This window comes from Anser anser (genome assembly GCF_964211835.1).
Source record: "Anser anser genome assembly, chromosome: 5".
Classification (NCBI taxonomy): domain Eukaryota; kingdom Metazoa; phylum Chordata; class Aves; order Anseriformes; family Anatidae; genus Anser; species Anser anser.
Window position 1 is genome coordinate 24,441,970 of NC_139725.1, and position 25,021 is coordinate 24,466,990.

At 35.8% G+C, this 25,021-nt stretch overlaps 1 protein-coding gene across 9 annotated transcripts in view; it reads left to right on the plus strand.

The window, feature by feature from the left end:
* The window catches only part of NOVA1 (NOVA alternative splicing regulator 1), a 156,888-nt gene that overhangs the window by 94,541 nt on the left and 37,326 nt on the right, over nt 1–25,021 (plus strand). For all 9 annotated transcript variants that reach the window (XM_083838495.1, XM_083838489.1, XM_083838492.1 and 6 more), the window contains one exon: nt 20,208–20,374. In XM_083838495.1, coding sequence (XP_083694621.1) covers nt 20,294–20,374 — 81 coding nt within the window. In that variant the 5' untranslated portion in view covers nt 20,208–20,293. The remainder of the gene's footprint in view (nt 1–20,207; nt 20,375–25,021) is intronic.

Genomic DNA, 25,021 nt, shown 5'->3' on the forward strand with positions numbered 1-25,021 from the left:
TTACATTCATCATTTTTATTTTTGATTGCCCTACTTTCTTTTCCACATCCATTTGCTTTAATAATCCTCCAAGATCTAAAGAATATGATGTTCCTTTTTGGCACTTAAAGAAAAATTATCCAGTGTAAATGCTATGGTGGCTTTACAATGAACTGTAGTTTGCTGTTTTTTCATGCCCTCCAGGTAACTGGTTAGTTAAGATACTGTAGTGTTTATTAGCAAAGTTAGTGTTATCTTGCATATAATGTAAGCAGAAAAGTTAGTTCTAAATCGTGGGCTGTCTTAGGCAAGTGATGTCTCTGGGTATACCAGAATATGATTAGATTACACATGAATTTTAGAGTTGAAGTGTCTTTGTCTCGTATGTTAAAAAGATACAGAATGAGCACATTCCCCAAACTATGAGCTAGTCTCATTGGAGATAATGTTTGAGTTCTAAATATTTATCCTGTTGGGTTCCCTGAGAGTTGCCTTTATTTAATCTTGGCTGTTCAGCCACACAACATTGTTTAGAACATAAACCATAAGGATTTGAATAACAATTGACTTAGAAGATACTCTTGAGTAAGTTGTGGAGAAGTCTTGATTATTTCAATGTGGATATGCATGTCTGTGTGTCAACCCAGTCGGTGAAGGAAGATCATTTTGCGTTACTTTCTGAGTGGTAATCATTTTGAAAACCTGAAATATGCTTTTCATAGGAGCTTTGCGTGTCATATATTGTAGGTTGATATACATTAGGTAACTCAGCAAGATTCAAATTTGTGCTCAGGAATAATGATCTCTAATCTTCACTAGCACATGAGATCTCTGCATGTTACAATTTCTTGCAAAGTCTTTTTATCTGATAGTAGTTAAATGTTGCTTGACAGTATCCCAAATGAGCATCAATCATTGGATTAATTTACATGCTACCTCTCTAACTACCTTGCAGTGACTGCATCCGAGAAATATCCTTAAGGGATTTCCTTTAGAATATAGAGTCAGCTTTGAATGAAATGCAATTGTAACAGGATACAATGATTCCATGTGTACCCTATTTCAAAAAATTTCACCTGTTTGAGCTTGTGGCCTCCACGGCATTGTTACACAGCGATATAGTTTTAGGCATTCTGCTATTAAGATACCATTTTTCTTAACTAGCTGTTTACCCCACAGTCTTTTCCAGTATTTCCACATTTATTGCATTGTACATCTGGTGCTACTGAAAGAAGTCCCCAGGGTGTCTGCAAGGAAAAAGTAAAACTGCATTTGAAAGGAGCGTCTGCCTGCTTTAGAAAGCTTCAAGCTTTTTCTTACTCAAATTTCTTGAGAATGATTGTTGTAGAGTATTATGTCACTGGTTAGATCTGTAAGGAAAAAAAAGTAGAACTCCTCTGTAAGATCACAAAAACTATGTCTTTTGGGAGTCTTGCCCTGCTTTAGGAAACACTGCCTTCCAAGGGTAATTTTTTTTTTTTAATTCAAGAGAAAGATTTCACTCAAAAAAAAAAAAAAAAAAAAAAAGGAAAAGGAATGAAAAAAAACAGTCTGTTGTCTCATCATTTTTAGGTCTTTGTAGAGGACTGATACCTTGTTGTTCTCTGTACTGCCTGTTAGAAAATAAACTTTTCTTTAGTATGGTTGTACTTAGGACAAAATATTAAAGAGCTATTAGGAATGAAACACTATAGCTGCTGTGCACGTATGGAAACTTCTTCTTACCACCAAGAAAGAGAACCAATGGTAATGTGATCCCATTTCTATCATCCATCCGTAAATGTCTTCATTGGTATCATTTGATCATCTTGACACTTTGTAGTACAAGCTTAATAGCCATGATTTTTAGGGTCTCACCTAACAGTAGAACATTGGAATTCAGCTTCAGGAATTGAGCTTTGGCACTATTTTAGAGTTTCTGGACTCTCTCTTGGTCTGTCGTTTACACACAGTCCGTTTATAGCCCTTTCCTGTCGCACTCCTATCAAACAGAATCCTAGTTAAAGTAGTGACTTATAGCACAAGTACACAGCTGTCCCATCAAATCAGTGAAGAATATATTTCACGTTGGTATCTGTAACTTTGACAGAGATGAGTTCTGTAGATTTTATACGTTGATAAAATTTGCTTTAGATATATTAGAAGGCATTTCAATAACGAGTAAGTAACACCACTTTATAATTCTGGTTTGATTCGCTGATAGATTTATTTAAATAAATTAAAATAAATAAAATAGCAGTGTTGAGTTGCACCTGAGCCAACACAGAATAAAGTCTATAATGCCAACCTCAAAGACTCTTGACTGGGTCATCACTGGTGATATATTCTAATTATGTATGTGAGGAGCAAACATTACAATAATAATCAAATACTGATACATAATCTGCAATGCTAACCTGATGCAAGCTCAGGTGGAATGCTATGTATAATTGGTTTGGTTTGATTTTAAACTTGGAAGAAAGTTAATGAGTAAAAGTATTTCTAATATAAAGTAGCACTGATTCTGTTATAATTTAATCATTTTAAAAGTTCAGGAAAGTGGCTTTTCAAATTTAATCTTACAACTTCTGTAGCTGTGATGATTGCTTATAAATGAACAGCTGCATCTTCATTGCCACAGGCTTAAATTAAAGTCCCAAAGTCCCATAGGTTTTGAATTCCATAGCACGTTAGCAAGAAACCCACAAATATAGAAAGGCTCATGTTCTGAGACTGAGCACAATCCATGTAATATTCATGATTAGAAAGACAAACAAAATATACCCTTACACGAAATGCTGCAGTGAAAATCACTGTAAAAATTAAAATTAAAAAAAAAGGTTTACCATAATTAACGAGATGATGTGATTATTGTATCCTTATTTTTCATTTAAAAACCTAAATTTTGGATGAAATTTTTCCATCAGTTTTGTTTCGCACAATTTAGTCATTCAAGTTTAGGTAGCCCCCATTGTTTATGATGCTTTTTTCCCAATTTTTGTTCAATTTAGGGTTGATTTATGAACTCCACGTTACTTCTTACCATTTGCACATGTATAAGCGCTGCAGTTATTCCTTTCTACTTTTATTTCTATCATTTTAGTAGCTTAATCATATCCAGAATCCCGCAGTGAGAAGTATATTTTCTTGGAAGTGGTACAAAAAGCTGTGAAAAATGCAGTGACTGGTGGGAACCTGGGAAGGGGAATGATCATGATCTCATAGTTTTTGATCACAAAACAAAACTGTCATGAGTGTAATTGAGAGTGATCTTGGTATCAGGATGTGTTGTGACACTCAAATTGCACCGTGTACCTCCATCAGGAAAGGCAAATTAAATACATGGGAATGAGGTCGTCAGAAAATCTTCAATTTCCTATAGAAGTTAATATGTATTTTCTACATCTGACACAGTAGCTTAGTGCCCAGTATTTGTTTACTCTCCTGATGCCTCTGCAAAGCAGTTTGGAATCTTTTGCTAACACAAACCATGTTTGACAGAGAGTTGAGGATCTCAGAGATAATTATCTTCTTACACGTTTTGTAAAGATAGGCATCTGTGGACTGGTAAACGATGCTATGAAGGCCCCCACTGAAGGAGGGCACCAGCATATGCCTCTATTTGCAGTTCCCAGAAAATCAACAACTCAGGGAAAAGCTTCACTTTTTTTTTTTTTTTCAGGGAAAAGCCTGTACTTTCTTACCTTCCTAGACAGAAAGATGCAAATCTGTAGGGAAATAGAAATAGGCTTTAGTAATCTAGTTTCATGAAATTAATTGGATATTTTGTTGTTTTTATTGTGATTCTGATCTTGATTTTTCTCAGGAGTGGGAATATAAAATTTCTTATTTATCCAGTGCTAAAATAAATTTCAGAACAAATAGGATTATTTTTTTTAATCCCATTCCAGGACATTTTGTTGATTTTCTAGAGAGAAGCCTAAAACTAGGTTTGGAGGAAAGCAGGTAGATTTTAAAACATGACATAATATACTCAGTCAATAACAGCATTAGAAACAGTCCCCTTGCAGTCTCTAAGCTGTGAAAATGGATGTTTCCATATACAAGTATTCTGTTACAACTGAAGCATAGTTCAGGAAGTGACTTGCTTGGAGTAGGTACAAATTCAAGTTACAGGAATGAATCTTGCTGCATGTAGCTGTAGCTATGTTCCAAAGCAATACAAGGTATCAGTGGAAAGTTTTTACTTTGTTTATGCTGTTTCTGGCCATGAACTAGAACTGCAAACTTTTTAATTCTAGACTAAATTAAATACTTATTGCTAGGTTTTAACCTGAACATGATTCTTCATTTATAATTGTTTGTAGTTGAAACTGTTTCAGTTTAGCGAGCTATACCTTAAATTACTTTGTGTATACCTGCTCCCTGACAAATGCTAAACATACTTCAAATACCTGTATCAAAAAGGCGTGAAACGTGGTCATTCTTATATGCAATCAATTTTGTTTTAAAAATTTTGAATGAAGAAGTTAAGCAGCGTTTACTTCAGGGGATAATTATTTTGACTCTGTTTGGAGCAAAATGGTCAGAATGAATTACTGACTAATAAGTGTTCTGCCAGGGTAGTTATGTGAGTGATGCCACTTCTGCCTTTTCCTCAACTTTTAGTGTTCCCAGTTGCTTGCCCTGTCAGAGGTAATTAATCTCAACCTGTATTAGATGTAGCTTATCTACTTTAATCTTAAGTAATACTAGTTAAGAGTTACTAAATTTCAACTGCCAGTGCCTTGAATGTACAAATTTTAAAATTAGTCTTCCCATTCCATTTATTTTAATACAACACTTTTCACATTCTGAAATTTTCACTTTTTCTCTGTTTTAGAAAATAAAAAGATAACTTTTACTTGCACTTCAAATGTGTTCTTGAAAAATGCACCCCGTTAACATTTAAATAACATTCCATTAATTACTTTATCAAGCCATCATAATGCACTTTTCTACAGATTAGCATCTTGTAGAACGTCATAGGATCATAGAATGCCTTCGGTTGGAAGGGAACTTAAAGATCATCTAACTCCAGCCCCCCTGCCATAGGCAGGGATACGACCCACTAGATCAGGTTGGCCAGTGCCCCATCCAGCCTGGCCTTGAACACCTCAAGAATGGGCCATCCACAGCTTCTCTTGGCAACCTATTAAAGTACCTCACTACCCTCAGAGTGAAGAATTTCCTCCTCATATCTAGTCTAAATCTATCCTCCTTTCCTCTTTTAGTTTAAGACCATTCCCCGTTGTCCTATCATCATGTACCCGAGTTAAAGGGTCCTTCTCCATCGTTTTTATAACCCCACTGTAAGTATTGAAAGACTGCAACGAGTTCTCCCCAGAGCCTTCTCTTCTCCGGGCTGAACATCCCCAGCTCTCTCAGGGTCTCTGGAGAGGTGCTCCCGCCCTCTGATCATCTTTGTAGCGTTCCTCTGGACTTGGTCCACATCTTTCTTGTGCTGGGGGCCACAGACCTGGATGCAGTACTCCAAATGGGGCCTCACAAGGGCAAAGCAGAGGGGAACAATCACCTCCCGTGACCTGCTGGCCACTCCTCTGTTGATGCAGCCCAGGATTCAGTTGGCCTTCTGGGCTGCGAGCGTGCACTGCTGGCTTATGTTGAGCCTTTCATCCACCAGAACCCCCAAGTCCTTCTCTGCAGGGCTGTTCTCAATGAGTTCTTCTCCCAGTCTGTGCTCATGTCGGGGATTGCTCCGACCCAGGTGCAGCACCTTGCATTTGGACTTGTTGAAGCTCATGCAGTTCACATCGGCCCACTTCTCCAGCCTGTCCAGGTCCCTTTGGATGGCATCTCTTCCTTCTTTGGTATCAAATGCATCACTCAGCTTGGCGTCATCTGCAAATGTGCTGAGGGTGCACTCAATCCCATCATCTGTGACATCAATGAAGATATTGAAAAGAACTGGTCCCCAGACAGGCCCCTGAGGGACACGGCCCATCACAAGTCTCCAGCTGGACATAGAACCATTGAGCACTACTTTCTGGGTGTGGCCATCAAGCTAATTCCTTATCCACCGATGGTCCACCTTTCAAATCCATGTCTTTCGAATTTAGAAATTAGGATGTCATGTGGTACCATTTCAAAGGCCTTGCAGAAGTCCATCAGTTTGTCCCTTAGACTGACTGATGACATCTGATGGACATCAGTCAGTCTTCCTTTGTTGGCTGATGCAGTTACTGCATCATAGAAGGCCACCAGACTGGTCAGGCACGATTTGCCCTTGGTGAAGCCATGCTGGCTGTCCCGATCACCTCCTTGTCCTGCCTGTGCTTTAGCATTGCGTCCAGGAGGATTTGTTCCACGATCCGCCTAGGCACAGAAGTCAGGCTCACCGGTCTGTAGTTCCTTGGGTCTTCCTTTCTACCCTTTTTAAAAGTGGGAGTGATCTTTCCCTTTTTCCAGTCACTGAGGATTTCACCTGACTGCCATGATTTTTCAAATGTGTTGGAGAGCGGCTTGTGGAGGTCCTCTACCTAAAATCTCTGTGTTTGTCTGCTTGCTTTTTAAGAAAAAGTTCTGTTGGTGGTGGTTTTTCTTTTCCTCTGAGACGTGTTTTGGCTGATAAGATTTTTAAAATTTCAGAGTTAAGAATTGTAAGCCACTGGTTAGGCATGGAATGTGCCCTTGAAGTTTGTGGGAGAGATATGAAGAAAAAACTGTTTAACTTCATTTGTAATTTTTGTTTTATAAAATACAAATAAATGGCATGAAAAATAAAAATGAAATTGTTGTGTCATACAGAAGATGCATATTTTTTATTATTTAGCATATTATTTTGCTAAAAAGAGATGTGAGGAAGTAGCTTGGTGGATAATGAATTATGAAAGCTTAAGACTTAACAAGAAATTAGGTTTTGAGGCAAGAAAAAGTCATTATCTTCACTGATGACAGGTGATGTTGAGGGAGAAAAGAAGGGGCAGAGGACTCTTATGCTATCCACCCCTCAGGCGTATAAATGCTTTGCATCATTTTCACACACGTGTTCATCTTTTTATATATATATATATATAAGCATATATTTCTATCTTGGGTTCACTTGGCTTGCTAATGCGTGTGAAAAATTGTACTTGATCTGGATTAATAACGCCATCTGAAACTGTCACAATTTTAGAAGTAGTATAAGAGGATCACCACCTACTCTGAGGCAGTTGTTTTGGGTGGGGGTAGGAGATCATGTGGTTTCAGGAGTGTATCTCACTGGCCAGTGTAGTCTCACTGTAGGAGTGGTCCTGCCCTAAGACACTAAGTTCTGTGATAGAAGCAGTAGTAACAAGTGATGTGGGAGGTTTGGGATGGTGATGGTATTGTCTCTTCCCTCAGAATGACTAGGCTGAGGGGAAGAGACAATTCCCAACACATGTATGAGTAAGGCTTCCCTGCTACTGAATTAAAGAAGCTAGACGAGCATCACTGCTTTAGAGTTGGGGAAGGAAACAGACATGATTGCTGAGGGCTGGGCTGTTCCTTGTGCAGAAATCATACAGCAAAATAATACAGAGCAAGTACCATTCTCAAAGTTCATTTTCTGATTTATAGGTCTGCTGCCTTTTTATGTAGAAAAGCACAGGCAAACATAGAAAGAAGAGAATTTTATGTGCATTCTTACCAGCAGAGAGTCTGCCTTATAGAGGTCAGCTTGTCTTTTCTCCTTGCCTATTCAGGAGAAGTGTTGGGGTTCTCAGTGAAATTTATCTTGCGTTACTGCATGGCAGGGCCATAGGGGAGTATCTGAGAATCAGCAGCTTACTCAGGTGCATCAGAAGTTCCAACTCATGGGGAGGCTCCCTGCAAGAAGAGCAGTGGGAAAACTGCTGCCTTGGAGTCACCTGAGACTCAGGTTCCTTCTTCCCCACTGGTACCTGAGGAGTTTTTATGCACAGGAATCTCAGCTTATGATTTAATTTAGGGGAAGATTTATTCTTTGGGCATTTCTATAGTCATTTTGTTTCAGCTATCTTTATTTATATCATGTTATTTTACACGTCGTTTGTGCTTTTAGGCAGACACAACTTGAATTTACGTAGTTGTAATATTCTCCTTGCAAAGTGAAGGTAAATGTTTCCTCAGTCTTCCAGGGAAGGTTTTCTAACCACAATGTTAGTGTGCAATCATATTTGATCATCCTCACCTTTTATTATTTTTTTATTATCAATCACTTAATTAACCTGACAGTCTCCATCAGAGACAGTACCATGTATGGTTTCATGTTAGAAATAATTCTTATATTTAGCTGATCAAGATCTCTCCAGTTTGATATACTGGAAGATCAGCAAGTGTCTGCTAGGTAAATAATAAGCACATTTAAGTATGTTAAAAGATTTCTATGTTAGGCTATATAGAAAATCCTAAATCAGAACCTGCCAGAAAAATCTGCCTTTCAGTTTCAAAAAAAAAGAAGTTACAGGATTTCCATTTTAAAAGAGGGAAAGAAGAAGAAGAAAAAAAAAAAAAGCTCAGTCCTAAAATAGTCTTAGGATTTTGATGTAATGCAAGAAAATGTATGATTTTAAGGCTATCTAGAATCTGGTGCTTTATTTATCTGCTTATGCTTATCTGCTTCATTCAGAACAAAAATGTGGAGAATGATGAAACCTAATTAGAGTATATTCAGTCCATGTTCTTATTTTGTAATCAGATTTCTGTTGGAGACATTGCCAATAGAGTTTCAGTGACTTCAGTGGCAATATCTGTAGATTTAAGGATCTGATAATGACGTTGTGGCTGTTAACGTTTTGACACATTCCAGATGAATTCTGACACCATTCTGTTTTTGAATGGGATTGCTTTGGCCTTCTGTTCAAAATTGTAGGAAAAAATATCTTATTTTCAGCCCTGCTCTTGATCAGAGAAGTAGCACGAGCTAGTTGTCTAGATTCCCTCAAGTCTACTAATCTAGCGCTGAAATGTGATAGTATTTCTAAATAATGAATTGTGGCATTATTCGTTTGAAAATAAGAGTTGAGAATACTTGTAACATGATTGACCCATAAAAAAGGTTCCTGTGTAGACATGGCTGTAGTACTAGTAGAAGACTTTTGTTCACTTAAAACTATAATATAAAACTATAATATTTCTGAGAGTGAAGGGGTACGGAAGAAGGTAAAGTTTACAACCCTCTTCAACATTTTTCTTTTTTTTTTTTTCCTGCGTAGTTTTTATAACAGAACATGACCAAAAAAAAAAAAAAAGCAAGATCTTTAGCTCATCAGTACTAAGTTTGCCAAGGCCATAATATCTACCTTGACTACTGAAAAAGTACTTTTGTAAAAGAATGAAAATAGTTCAGCAAATATATTTAAAACAGGAATTTTTGAGTGCTGAGGATAAAATAATATATAGCTGTTTGATGGATATATAAATAAAAAGCAGCTTTTCATCCACAATTTTAGAAAGTTAAATTTAGGGGGATATAACATTCATGGGGAAAAAAAAAAAAAGACATGCTATAACAGGGTTACAATCTGGAAGCCAGGAAGGAAAACAAAAATAATTGTAGTGTACTGAATGCTTGGGTAGTAGTCAGAAACAGCCCCTACCTGTTAATCCATATAAACCCTGGATTAGAAGTCCATTACCGGGGAGCAATGAATTTAATTTAATATGCAACAGCAAAGTTGTGTGTCTTTGTGTTTTCACACATTTGAATATGCATGTTGATATGTGTGTTGTAATGACCTCATCAAAATGGGAGTTCATCCTGCTTTTCACATTTTTTTCCTACTCTGAAAACATAAATCCATGTGCATTGCTGTCTCCTATATTTCTGGACTGCGATGTAGAATAATCCATACAATACAGTTGGTATGTATTGTATGTCCTTCTCTACATTTTACCCTTACATGGAATGACCTTTTTTTCTGTGGAGTTAATCTTTAACACTATGGATAAAGTCAGTTTCTTGCAGGATCATGAATTAAATTAAAAAGGATTCAACAATAATAAGTATACTGTTAAAAATTTGTTTCTATGTTCACTTGAATTTTTGCTTTCAAGTATATTTAAAACATACCTATAACTACCAGTATTTTATAGTGCACAAGTATTGAGAAATTTCGTTCTTGAATTAGAATCTCTAATCTAAATTTATGGTATAGTTCATTTACTTGAAATGTGGTATTTACTTCTTCCAAACAGATACATTGTAATGAATATATTTGACGATTGTATTTCTTGAGCAACTGGCCGTATCTAGAAAGATTTTCCAAAGCTTTTCACAGGCTTTTAAACTATGAAACCTGAGAAATATTTTTGAGGAGAAAAACCCCCTTAGAGATTTGAACTGTTATCACTCTATAAGATGCATCAATTCCTACAATTTCTTAAAGTATATTTTACTGTTTAAATTGGTGTTTTTTTCCTTCTTTTAGTAATTGTATGTGTAGGAGTCACTAATAACAAAGGTTCATATTACTATAGCGTAGCATGAAAGCTGTAATTGCCAACAGAACATTGCTTTGCATGAAAAATATTCTTAAGTGCTTTTGTTGATTGGAAAATTCATTCCAGATACATTGAAAAACACATGTAATTTTTTCTTTCTATTCTGAGAGATATATTCTATATCTGTTCCAAAAATAAGGTCAACTCTTTTTTTCTGCAACAAATTTGGTGTTGTGGGGGTATTTGGTCTTCTTGCTTTTTAATGATTTTGACAGCCTTTATTTCACAGTCACCTTCACATTTTCATCAAGCTTAGATATTTTTTATTAACTTCATTTAGTTAGATGCTTACTGTTCACTGATATCATTAAAAATGTTAACGCAAAATTCTACGCACCATGATAATCTTAAAAGTATATGAATAATCAAATTATTACGTCACCTTATTAGAAAATAGATATATATATACCTTAATGCCAAGCCTATCTCATTTTGAAGAAGTGCTTATATGAGCCGGAAGAATATTGCTGTCTGTCAACCACCGTTAAAAATACAGAAGGAAAGGGATCAGGAGATTCTCACCTTAGCAGAGAATATAACATAACTGGAGGACCCTCACCTGTTGTGTTTTTTTGTTGTTTTTTTTTTTTTTTAAATAGCAAGAAGTATATTTCATATTCTGTTAAAATTTGTTATTTTTTGATTCTCCTTGTGTATTTCATTATTTTTTTTCTTGAGGACCTATAGGAAATATGTTCACTTTCCGATCAAAGAGAACTGAAGATGACAGTTCATTTAGCCTGTTTACCTTAACAATTTGGGAAGTAGGAGGAAAAATACATAGGAGGTTGTTTCCCCAGATACTTTTGAGGAAGTTTTTATTTGACAAAAAATCTCAGCTAAATCTAAACAAATTAAAAATAATCTTCTTTATCTCTTTGTAACTGCTTTTACTATTACATATTTTGACCAAAACAATACAAGATATTTAATTTGGGTTGAAAATTTTGTGATGGAGTCAAGTGGGGTTTGATTTTGTTTGAACAGTAGAGCTTTTATTTTCTAGAAACGTGCTTGCTTCCCAAAGTATAATTAGGCTGTGCTCCCTCTCACTGCTTTCTCTCTGTTAGTTAAATGAAAAACAATCAATCTTTCATAATACTGTAGGAAGAAAAAAAGTCTGTGGCCTTACCTCTGTTTTGAGTGAATTTCATAAGCTTTTGCAAGTGGAATCTGCAGTTGTTTCATGAATAAATCTTAGACAAAAGGAGTTATAATCTCTTGTTTGCTGTCTTATACATAACGGTATAGTATTAATAATTCCTCATCTCCCTTTGTATATATTTTTAAATCAACATTAAATCCTTAGCTGATATACAACAAAACGGATTTTGTTCAAGGGATTGTTTGCTTTCAAGATGACTCATTATCCCCTCTAAACCTTTATTAATTGTGAGGTTTGTTTTTTTTCTTAAAAAAAAAAAAAATTAATTTCCTAATTTTCTCTCTCACAAAGAAATAATCCATTTCTTCGGATTTACAACTATGTTAAACCTGGATTCATGTAATTCACATGCAACCTGAGTGCAATGGACTATAAACTTGAAGTTTCCATATAACTCTGAAAACTCATATGCTTCACAGCATTTGTCAGTTTGATTCCTTTCAATATCTGGATTGTTCTTCAGAGGTCACATATTCAATAACAATAATACCCACTTGTATACTATTTATTTTAAAATGTAAGTGCACATATGTGTGTGTAGCTAAATTTATGAATATGTGTAGGTATATATGCAAGTTGAAAAACTGAAGTTATCTTCCAGTCTACTTCCAGAAGAAGCCAAACTGAAGTTATGGAGTCTGTGAATATTTACTGAGACATCTGATGTATTTTGAACTTACAGCAGTGTATCTAAGAGTCTTTTTCTTGTTTTAACATTGTAATTGATTAAAATTTTATAGTTTTATTTTGACAAGCTGTTATTTTGACATACGTACTGCATATGTGGTACATCAGATTGAAACACTTGTAGCCAAGTTTGGTGTTCTGACTTGATTTCTTGTGGTGTTGAAGTTCCAAGTCACACTGGGGCATCCTCTCATACCCCACTACAGGAGTGGGGCACAGTGGGGGCACATCTTGCAGTGCTACGTTTTACTGTTCACAGATACAGGTGAGGACCTGGGAAGGTAGTCAGATTGGGATGTACAGTTGAGTGATAGCCCTCTCTGAGATTTAATTAGCTAACGATATCGGCCACTTTTGGGTGTGCCACACCTAAACGACAATATGTGATCAATATGGGCTCAGCAGTCTGCTGTTTCTGCTAAAGCAAATAAAGTTTCCTGTAAACTAGGACACCTGATAAGAAATTATTAGAGGACTGATGTTAGAGAACTCCATGTTATTTTTGCAGATTTCAGCGTATCACATGCATAGATTGCATGTGCTTGTTAATCATCACATCTGTTAATATGTTTCAAGAAATAGAACACTTATACATAATTTAACTTATTCCTTTTATTAGATGCTTGACTCATATAAAGTATAACGTAGCTGCAGAAAACATTAATAGCTATAATTTCAGGGGGTGAAACATTAAAGGGAACAGTTTCTTGCTTTCTTAAAGAAGAATGGAGCATTAGTTAAGCTGAATGTATCTAGTCAATCTGTACTTGAAAATTCAAGTTAAGGATGCCCTGGGTTTATGAGAGAGACATCAGTAAGATTCTTAGAGGGCCATGTTTATTTCTTTTTGAATTCTTAGATTTCCTTCAATTAGATTGTTCTCTTTGATTTTGCTATTTTAATTACTTGGTCAGGAAAAGTTAAGTTTTACTCCCTATTTTTGTATGTGTAAACAGTTCCAAAATTATTTCATCTAGAGGAAAACAAATTTAGAATATGAATGTTCTAGCATTGCTACCAGCTCTTATTTCCTCTTCCATTTTGGGAAGTCTATCAGGGAAGTAAGGTTTGTGCTGAGAGAAATGTCTTTGTCTGTAATAATGATGGGAACAAGCTCTGAATTAAGACCAATTAATTCTGTCTCAAGAAATGAGGGTACAAGGGCAGCAGGGAGACAAGGATCAAAGTAGGAAACCGCTTCGTTGAGTTTCCTATGACATTTTGCACATAAGTGGGATGTTCTTATGTGTTGCATTTAAGGATGTGTACATTTATCACGTATATAACAATTTTTTTCTACGTCTGTTTGAGGTATGAAATACTAGTAACGCATTTAAATAAAACATTATTTTTATTGTCTGGTTTTCATTTGCTGAGGTTTTAGGTAATTGCAATGAGGAAATGTTAGATGCAAGGAAGAGTTTATCTGATTTTCATGTTAAGAGCATTACTGTCAATTTAGTAAAGACTGGTTATTTTGCATTGCTAGGGAATGGTGTCAAAGCACAGTTGTATTTTACCAGGAGCTTTAGAAAGATCATTTTCAGGCCGAAGCATTTGCTGGCTATGTTAGAACTCCACTGTAGAGGCCCTTTGATCATCAGTCAGAAAAATAAACATATAAGATGCTAGGGTTAGCAGACTGCTGTACTGTGATTTATCAAATAAAAAGCTTAATGCAAATCAGCTGATCAGAGATTGTAGCTTAGCCTTTCAGTTAGTTAAAGTCTTAGCTCTCTCCCTTCTGTCAGGTTTTCCCTTTCAGTGTCAAAGAAGTTGGCATGATATGCTGGAAAAATATAAGGAGATTTAATTAGTAGATCCATTGGAGTTACCCTGTGCTGATAATGCGTTGTGCCTGTTTAGGTTTTCAAATGCTTTTTAAGACTGATGTCAAAGCCCAATAAAAAGCATATAGAGTCATAGAAATGCCAAACATTCCTTTCTGAAAGGTACAGTGTGTTTCCCAAAATATTTCAACTAAGGTTCGTAAAATACAGAAGCACATTTAACTTTCAGTGAGTGTTTCTGTGAATACAGTGGAACTTTTACTTACTGAATCAGAGCCTTGAAAGAAACACTTAAAGCTTAATGGTACCATATATAGATAGATGTATTCCTGTTAAGAATAGAAATAAAAGCATTGAGAGCATCATATTGCTGTGTCCTTCGTCCTACTGCATATCTTGTGTTTATTTTAATGGTTGTTTTAAAAGCTGTATCAGTTGTCTAATAAGTAATAACCTTCTCCTATTAAAAGCTTGTGTGTGGGTTTGAAATTTCAGAACTGGATTTAAAATGTGCTTTATAAAATTAGTGGGATGTACTTGTCAAAGGATGTTTGCCAGAAGTAAAGTTTTAGGTGGTTAAAGGGATGGAAGGAGAAATAAACAATGAAAATAGAGTTAGTGAAAGATGTTTTAACTTTTAGGCCTGCCCAACTTTCTAGATATCAAACCAGGATTTTGTTTACTTACATTTAAATAGGTTTATTACATTTAAACAGGTTGATGGCTGCTAATGCTTACATATTTCTCTCTCTGCATGGAACTGTATTTTAAGTCTATTTTCATGTTCAACAACTAGGGCCTATAAATTGTCTCCTAAAAGCAAGCAAGCACAAAACTGATTCAGATTCTTTTTTTCTTCATTAGTTTTATGAATCTATTTTTTGGTGAGCAGTATTAACAGGCAGGCTTTCTTGTACACTTATACTCTGCCCCTTTTATTTTATAAGAAAAAGTTAAAACATACCTTTGCAAAATTAAGTTGAATTCTGATATAAGAGGAATTTTACTGTCATAAAAATAGAGCAAATATTGAGTAATTTACTTGTGTTCCTTAGAAACAAACACAAAGTTGTGGTAGCATATATGTAGTTACAGGTTTTCCTATTTTACAGTCACATACAAACTTCTGTCATGGAGTTTAGTATTAATGAATACACATAAAAAATATATATTTTTTTTTAATGTACGAGGATGATGACCACCTAATATGCATTTATAAATTTTCTGTGGCAAAGTTATTTTCTTGTATACATTTTATTTCTTCATATGTAAAATAAAATATACCATACATGACACCAACTCTGATTTGATGTCTAAATAATTAAAAAGTAGAGTAATTTTATTTTGACAACATTTGGACAGAAAAAAAGCAAAACAGTAAAGACTGATTATTTGGTAGGTTGTCTTTCTCTAAAACAGTTCTCTCAAAAATGAGATTTGTATTTTTAATACATATTTTGAAAATTATATGTCGAGAATTATGCATATAGTTGGCTCATCTTTTTTTTCACAGAAACTTGCAAAATGAATGGATAGGACTGCTAAATGATAAATAATCTGACAGTTTACTTTAGACAGTAATGGAGTCTAAAAGCTTTTCTAAATGACAGAAATCTCACCAACTTTAGTGATTCATAGGCTTATTTTTGTTGTACAGGTTGGTCATATAGCTGGCAGTTTTCCTTTTGCTTGACTCTTGTAAATTATTGTACGCTGTTATCTGAGTGAAAAGCCATTAGAGTTGTGTGAGGGAGTATGACAACATCACTTCAAAAGATTAAAGCAATTCCCAACTGTACATGTACACAATTTCTCCAGACTCCTTTTCTTTTTAACTTTTTTTTGTTTGTTGTTTGTTTCAGTAGAAATCATATGGTTTAACCCTCAAAGAAAATGGTCTGCTATGGTGACACATTTTAACTAATTGCATCTTACCTACTGTGGACTGGGCTTTTGCACGATTCTATTTCTTCATGGAGCAGTGATTTCCATTTACTGCATCCTGGTTTATACATGCTAAAACACAGTGTGTTTCGCCTGTAGTATGACTTACGTGTACTATACAGCATGCTCTAAAAGAGCACTGACAGTAGCGTGCCGTTTAGTCACAGTGCCAAGTCCAATGAAATTCCTCTACTGTCTGTTTTCCTTTCATATGTTTTGACAGCAGTCATCCCTGTTAAGTGCTTTCCATATCAGACTCCAGTAGCTTGGATGTAACCTGATCTGTGTTTGGTTTCAGTGTGTTGTCTGCTGACCTAGAGAACACTTGCATTAGCTGCATTGATCAATCCACATCACATCTCATCATTTAGGAGACAATTAATACTGCAGTGTAAAGACTCCCCAGAGCATTTTCTTAGAGCTGGATTGATTTACACAGAAACCACAGGAGTTGTTTGCAAAAGGAGAAGGGAGCCAAGTAGGGAGGGGGAAAAAAAAAAAAAAGGCAAAAGCATCAAAAAAGCTACATCTAGGGGAACCGAGTTTCATTTAATGTGGTGACTTCCACTTAAGCCATTCAAACTCCCTTTTTAATAAGGTGTTTTGTGGGAGGGGAAAAAAAGGTTGTATTTTGAAGCTGATATCTGAAAAGTCATTGTAACTGGTCACATAAATGTTTTAAAAATCTTGCTATTGACAAATATACATTTGATTGTGACACAAGTATAGTATGCTGTTCAGGGTATAATCAGTTTAACTTTAGATTTAATCTCAAGGATTATTAACCTTGCAGCTTTTGAAATACTGATTGGCATGGTTTAATCCTAATTATAATTATTTTTAAATAACCTTTCAACAGAGAAAATACTGTTTGTTTATCGTTACGTCAGTTTGGCTCTAGAGCTACTTTCAGGTGGTTGGATTTCAGTGTAGCCTGATTGTTTATTTGTTTTTTAAATAAAAAAAAAAAAGGCTGTGCAAGTTGTTGAATGTGTATGAACACATTTGGTTACTGAACAGGCAGAACTCTTAATGTGCTGCTTCATCTTTAGGAAATGCAATATTTTATCTCTAGAGACTACCCATATCAGCGGATGAGAAGCATTTACTAATGAAAACAATTTGTTCTTGCAGGTGACTAATAAGGCTGCTGTACTGTTCTCCTTTACAGACTTCGTTGCTGTTTTGTAAGGAGCATATCTTTGGATGTATTGATAACAATAGATATTACTAAAGACATAAGATACATAGGAAGGGAATTTTAAGGAGGAGATTACTTACTTCCCTGATACATTTCTCCCATCCATGTTATTGTCTGTGACTCTGTGCAGATAATGCTAATGAAGCCCGATGACATGTAGTGAACTTCAGAAATCCTTGCAAACCTATTAATATTTGCCACATCATTACCTTGTAATTTTCATTTGTTTAGGTAGGGTGAATGAATTTTTCATGTGAAAAGATCCATGTGGGATTGTGTCATTAACTTTTACTAGGAATATGACAGTAATAAGACATATTTTTTTATGGTAAGTCTGTGACTCAAATTTATCACTCTGGTTTTCCCCCTCTTACCTTGAAGCAAAATGTGCACAGCATTGATTAGGGATATGTATTTGGCATATCTTTGCGTACTATTATTACTATTAAGTTTACAGGAATACACTAATGTCATGATACTTCACGTTATAGTTTTCTTCTGTTACTATTCTACTGTTCTTTTATTACAAGGTACAAACATGATGATGAAAAACATTAATTTGAGTATATTGGAAATGCATGCAGCACATTTAATTTCAAAGCAATTTTACCTGGACATCCAGGTTGTCTTGTTTTGGAATTTCTGCAGGGCAAAAGTCAAAACTACAATGCCTCCTCCTAAGTTTCATTTTTCCATAAGCATTTGTTAGACAGCGTTTTTCAAGTCAAAACTGATTTTGTCAAACATATTTAAGTGGTTTGATATATAGAAAACAGAATATGGATTGTTTCAGTGCAGTGCCATACATATATCCTTATCACTGTTTTGTTTTTTTTTAAAAAAAAAAAGGATTCAAAACCTTTTTGCTATTCAGTGAAGCCATACAAAATAATCTAAAACAGTCTTAGTCAGAAAAAGTAAACAAAGGCTTGTTGAGTATTTCTGCAAGGGTAGAATTGGAGTTTTCCTTGGACATTCTGTAGATCTTTGTAACAATGATATCAAAGAAATAAGGACTGGTGGTTTTTGCAACACAAACAGACCAATTTCAGTTTGGAAAAGGATTATGTAGCAATGTAGGTTTTGTTTAAGCCTTTCTAGAGAATTGTAACCTAAGGTACAATGGCTATTAAACACTTGATGAGATACATGGGATTGCAAATTCTGTGAGGTACTATGCAAAAGATGTGATAAACATGGCATCTCAGACTGTCTTTCCCCAGGCTACAAGGTTAAGTGAGTGATTGTAAGAGTCAATGAAATTAAAGGTGAAAGTAAGTAATACTGATACAAGGGAAAGGGAGCAATGGCCAATACAAGAAAAAGAAAGTGCCTCACACTAGAGAGGAGAATGGCGCAGACAGAGAGGAGATTGAAGTTATAGAGTAGAATATAATTGCTAGAACAGAAAACCATGTAACACTGAAGTCATTGGTTACACTTCACAGCGTTTGGGAATGAGGAATATTTTTAAGGACTGTTTTTAGTGAGTATCTGTACTATTTTTATAAATGAGTATGGAGGGGCAAGGGGGGAACATGCAGTGTTCCCCTCCCCTTTGGTGATTTCATTGCCACCAAAGTCCTAGTATTCATGGAATATCCAGAGTTGGAAGGGACCCACAAGGATGATCAAGTCAAACTCCTTGGGTCCCCAAAGGAGTACCCAAAAAATCACACCCTATATCTGAGAGCAGTGTCCAAACACTTCTTGAACTCCAGCAGGCTCGGTGCCATGATCACTTCCCTGGGGAGCCTGTTCCAATGCCCCACCACGCTCTTGGTGAAGAATCTTTTCCTGATACCCTGCCTGAACTGTCCCTGACACAGCTTCAAGCCATTTCCTTGGGTCCTATTGCTGGTCACCAAAGAGAAGAGATCAGTTCCTGCCCTTCCGCTTCCCTCATGAGGTTTCCTCTCAGTCTTCTCTTCTGCAGGCTGAACAAACCATGCGACTTCAGCTGCTCCTTGTACTTCTTGCCCTCCAGACTCTTCACCATCTTCATAGCCCTCCTTTGGACACTCTGTAACAGTTTTATGTCTTAGACTGTGGCACCCAAAACTGCCCACAGTACTCGAGGTGAGGCTGCACCAGCACAGAGTAAAGTGGGAACACATGCGTTCTTACACATAGAACAAATATTTATTTCACATATTAGGTATATTTGCCAAGTGCATAATATCTTTCCATAACCTTAGAAGATGGATGCTTAGAAGGTAATCTCGTAGATTCTAGATATCCTACATGAGTGGTATTCAGCATATCTATATTTACAGAAGTTCTTGAAATGTAAGTTGCGGAGAATTAACTGGCTATTTAGTAGAGGCTTTCATGATTTCCATCTAAATCACATAAAATACAGCTCCAGGTATTTAGTAAATAGTTACTGCAAGGTTGTTTTATGATGGGAAAGTTATAAAAGACAAGGTGGGTAGTCAGATATATGAATTTGGTTGGCCTTGAAAGGTCTTGCCATAATGATTTGTGGCTGTTTCAAGAAATGATCTAATAATGTCTACCCTAAATCGATGCGTTTGCAGTTCAGGTGATCATTACAAAAGTGTATTTCAAGTTCATCTATAATATAGGCTATTACGTTCATCCTTGTGTTCACTAGAAGTTCTAGGCCAAAGTCATTTAAAAGACGTATTCTGTAAAGACTTCTTAAATTTTCTTGTATTTCCAACTGAACCTAATATTTTATCTTCTTTTATTTATTTTTCTAAGTTGTTATGGATGCTCTTTTATCCAGGTTGAATTGGAATGTTACATGTTGATGGGATCTACATGAACAGGAGTTACGTTTTCAGATCATCGTGTTACCTTTTGGAAATCTCTTCCTTTGTTATTATGTTTATTGAGCTACCGTTAGTTGTTTTTTCACTCTGCTTTTGAGTGTCATCTTTATGAAATAACGTATGTGGTTTGTGAGATCTGATGAATCCATTCTATTCAGGTCATTTTTTATTTTTATTTTTATTTTTATTTTTTGTAGGTACTACAGAGCGGGTGTGTCTGATCCAGGGAACAGTCGAAGCACTAAATGCAGTTCATGGCTTCATTGCGGAGAAGATTCGAGAAATGCCTCAAAATGTGGCCAAGACAGAGCCTGTCAGCATCCTACAGCCTCAGACCACTGTTAATCCAGACCGCATCAAACAAGTGAGTTTTTGGTTGGGAATAGAGTCACATCAGCTCCTTAAAAGTAGCTTCCTTTATAAAAATGTCATAAAACTTTAAAGCTGCAAGGGGTCAACGTTAACACGTTCTTTCAGAAAATGTTATTTTACCCTTTAGTAATTTACTGGTCCTTATTTTCTTTATACTTACTTGTTCCATGTTTCTCAGCAGTTCTTTTAGTTTCTTACAAATTTCAGTGCCGTGTGCTAATGTGTTTCTTTCATAAACTCTTTTTCTTTACTGTGTAAGGTAATAATCCACACCTAGGTTTTAGTTGAAAAGGATCACTGAAGTTCTAACTTAAAAATATGAACCTCTTTGTAAATCTTTAGAGTTACTCAAAATCATGGAATTAACTGAATGTTTTCTACTTTTATGTATCTAAAATAAAACAAAAAGTGTCAATTGTATTTTAGACCCTCTAATAGATACTTTAAAAATCTTCTGTGTAAGAATTTTGAAAATATAATTTACTTGGAATGTTTTCTATTACTCATTTGCTGTTATTTTTGGCATCTTTTTGCCTGATTCATACTGACTTCTTTTAATATCTATAGGACATGCAAAATATATTTTCAAGGTATCATTGGTCTAGTGTTTTCTCTAGTTCATTCCAATTTCCAGAACAATTTTAATTAATAAAAAAAAGTTTCCTGTACGGAGAATGTGAAATAGATTATATAGAACTTTAAATAAATGATTTTCCATTTTTTTAAGTAAGAAAAAGATGAAGAAAGAAATGAGTGAACATTAGTAAAATTTTGTCTTGTCTATTGATCCTATATAGGATATATTTTTGTTTCTCATCTGTCCTGTATAGGACATTGTCATATATAGGATAAATTTGGTTCTTCAACAGTAGCAATATTCAGTGTCCTATAAAGTAATTTGATAACTGTTTGCAATTACTTTACTTTGTATGTAGTGCCATACACAGAATGTTTATATGAAGATGTGGTTAAACAGGACGAGTTTGAAATGAACACACTGCTCTAGATGGATGAAACTGTGCTTAAGCCATTGCATATGATTTTTAACAAGTACTATTATTTTTTTCTGTATATGCTATATTTTTGCATGAAAACAAAACAAAAAGCCTCTAAGTAACTTACAAGAAAATACAAAAAAAGTAAAGCCCTGATTTTATAGGACTAGTTTCTCAGTTATTAGACATGAAAATGATTGTGCTTGAGTAAGGAGAGAGAGAAAAAAAGCTGAAGACAAGATCTGTGTTTTAAATGTCTTTTCTGCTCATAAAATTTTAGGTTTTATACCAACACTTCTTAATCTAACGGGAAATAAATGTTCTTTATTACAATGGAAAGTGTTTTTTCCCCTTTGCAATGAAATGAAACTAGTTTCAAGTCACTAAGATCCTGAGAAACTAGATTACAGAGATTCTTGGTTATATGCCCTAATACTTCCTGTCTTGTTTCTCAACTTGTTTCTCAGTTGATATCACTTTTCCACATGGGAACTGAGGAGGAAATACTACAGAAAACTTATTTGTAAAGTTGTTGGTGTGGTGTGTTTTTTTTTTTGTTGTTGCTTTGGTTTGTTTTTCTCATTTTTATTGGTGGTTATTTATTATTATTATTATTATTTTAAATTTAATTCCACACTTAGAGTGGTAAATTAAATGCTTGAGTGATGGATCAGTGATTAGAGCTGATACTAGCGAAGTTAGTGAAGACACAGGCTAAGTGCAATGCATTCCTTATAAAACTCTGATTTCACTCCACATTTTATAATTTAAACATATTACCTGTACCCAGACATGTGCATAATAGTATGACTGCAGATATTTGGAGATATACATGTGCATATGCTGATCAGTTTTAACTACAATGAATTGTTTTATTTCTATTATAATGAAGTGGCATCTATTTGTGATATTTTCCTGATATATAAATATTGACTCTATAAGTCTAAATTCCATTATTTTCAGCACAATGTGAAATTGTTAGCTTAGCTCTTAGAGTTTACAGTGAATGTCCTGTGTCTTAAAAACTACCTCTAATACTTCTTATACCTCTAATTACCTCTTATAAATTACCTCTATTTAAGAAATTAAAAGGATAATATTTTGTAACAGGTAATCATGATCTGGTTGTTATTTTTTTCTGGTGGTGTTATTTTTTCATAGCAGACAGGTCATGACTTTGTTACCCTGATCATTCTAATAATACAAGCCCTTATGAATTACATTTTCTTCTTTTACCAAGCTTTTATATAATTTTTACTGTGTTAGCATAATACCCCAAACCTTTGTCACTCCAAATATTTTTTTAAGTAATCTTTAGCATTTGAGGTTGAGAGTAGATCTGAAATAATCATTTTTGCCTTCATTAGGAATCCTGGATAGATTTCTGTTGATTTTCTAGCTATCTCTACCAAAAAAATAAAGGCGGTTTTCTCCCCATGAATGAAGGTGCCTGTAGTTGAGGCATTACAATGCCACCCAAGTCTATGAGGTTGCAGCTCTCATTTCTCTTTGTTGTGGGCTTCTCTACTGATACTCCCCTCAGGAAGCAGGCTAAGAAAGGACATATCTGGCTGCAGTTTCAGTTAAGAAAGTCAGTAGGTAAGCTGTTTGCTGACTTGCTCAATTTTCAGAACTTTGTCTTCAGGTATATAATGAGGTTGAGTCTGGCCTACCTTTTATTTTTAATAATGAAGTCGCTATCCGAACGTTCCGGTCTCTCTATCTTTCAGCTTTGGAAGATTCACAAGTCTGTCTGGTTCATTTTGAGCTTTCTCCAGAGCATTTTTCCTGATCTCTTGATCCTGTAGACTTACAAGTAGATAACCAGGTAGGTCTGTCCTCCAGGCAGGTCTGATGAGTATTTAACTGATTACTGCTTGCATCTTTTACATCTTTATCTTTTACATAATATAGGCAACCTCTTGGTAACTGTCAGCTATCTACTGTTTCTAGGTATCATTCAACAACAACCAACTGTGCGCTTTTATGTAAACTCCAAGAAACTGCTGTGAGGATCTAATTTGCTTTTTCTCTTTGTTACTTGTTGCACCAACTTTTTCAGAGTATTATAACCTGGGGGAACAGAATACAGTTTTCATAAAGTGATCAGGAGGCTGGTATGTCTTAGCTTCATAATTAGCACACAGAGCTTTAAAATTCACATCTAAACAAATAGCAGCTACTGTGAACAGTGGAAAAAAGTGTATAATGTGGTCTTATCACATAACCTTGTTCAGAAAATATTGCAGCTTCTTCATATGCTGACTGAATTTTCCTTCCAGCTTTCTGGTTGTTACATAGGTAGAAGGTATTTAGCAGCCTGCCCAGGAAGCACATGGATCTGCAGGTGACCATTTCAGAACTGAGCATTATATACAATGCTCATTTTATATTTGGATTGGTGGTCTTACAGCGAACTCTGCTTTAAGCAGGAGATTCCACTGGTTGGCCTTCTGAGATCTCTTCCAACCTGAATCATTTTTCAATTCTATGAAATCCTTAGCTATCTCAGCATGAACAAAGGTTTTGAAATTTCTTCCTTGAAAGTCTGGAATAAACGTTTCACATATAGAACTTCCAATTAATATTTTTTATTTCAGCTTTTTCGATAGAGAAGTAACTTCTTGTGAGTCTTCAAATTCTGTTCTATTCATTAATCACAGTCCCAGAGCTTGTATTAAAAATGTGCAAAACTATGTGTCTGAACTCAGTAATTTTATTTTCTTCTGGTGAAATGAACTACTTTTACTTCAGAAATGCTGATCAACAAGAAAATTTTATAGAATCATAGAATGGTTTTGTTGAAAGGACTCTTAAGGACCACCCAGTTCCAACGTCCCTGCCATGGGTAGGGACACCTCCCAACAGAGCAGATTGCTCAAAGCCCCATCTAGTCTGGCCTTGAACACTTCCAGAGATGGGGCAGCCACAGCTTCTCTGGGCAGCCTATTCCAGTGCCTCACTACCCTCATAGTGAAGAATTTCTTCCTTATATCTAATTTAAATCTACCCTCTTTTAGTTTAAAGCCATTACTCCTTGTCCTATTACTACACTCCCTGAGAAAAAAGTCCCTCTCCAGCTTTCCTGTAGGCCCCCTTTAGGTACTGGAAGGCTGCTTTCCCTGGAGCCTTCTCTTTTTCAGGCGGAACAATCCCAATTTTCTCAGCCTGTCTTCATAGGAGAGGTGCTCCAGCCCCTTGATCATTCTTTATGGTCTTCCTCTGGATTTGCTCTGATAGGTCCATGTCCTTCTTGTGCTGGGTGCCCCAGAGCTGAACGTAGTGCTTCAGGTGAGGTTTCACAAGAGCAGAGTAGAGGGGAAAAATCACTTCCCTTGACCTGCTGGCCATGCTTCTTATGCAGCTCAGGATACAGTTGGCTTTCTGGGCTGCAAGTACACATTGCTGGCTCATATTGAGCTTCTTCATCAACCAGCACCCCACAAGCCCTTCTCCTCGGGGCTGCTCTCAATCCATTCCCTGCCCTGCCTGTATTTGTGCTTGGGTGTGCACCGACCCAAGCGCAGAACCTTGCACTTGGCCATGTTGAACTTCATGATGTTTGCACAGGCCCATCTCTCAAGCCTGTCCAGATTCCTCTGGACGGCATACATCCAGTGTGTTGACAGCACCACACAGCTTGG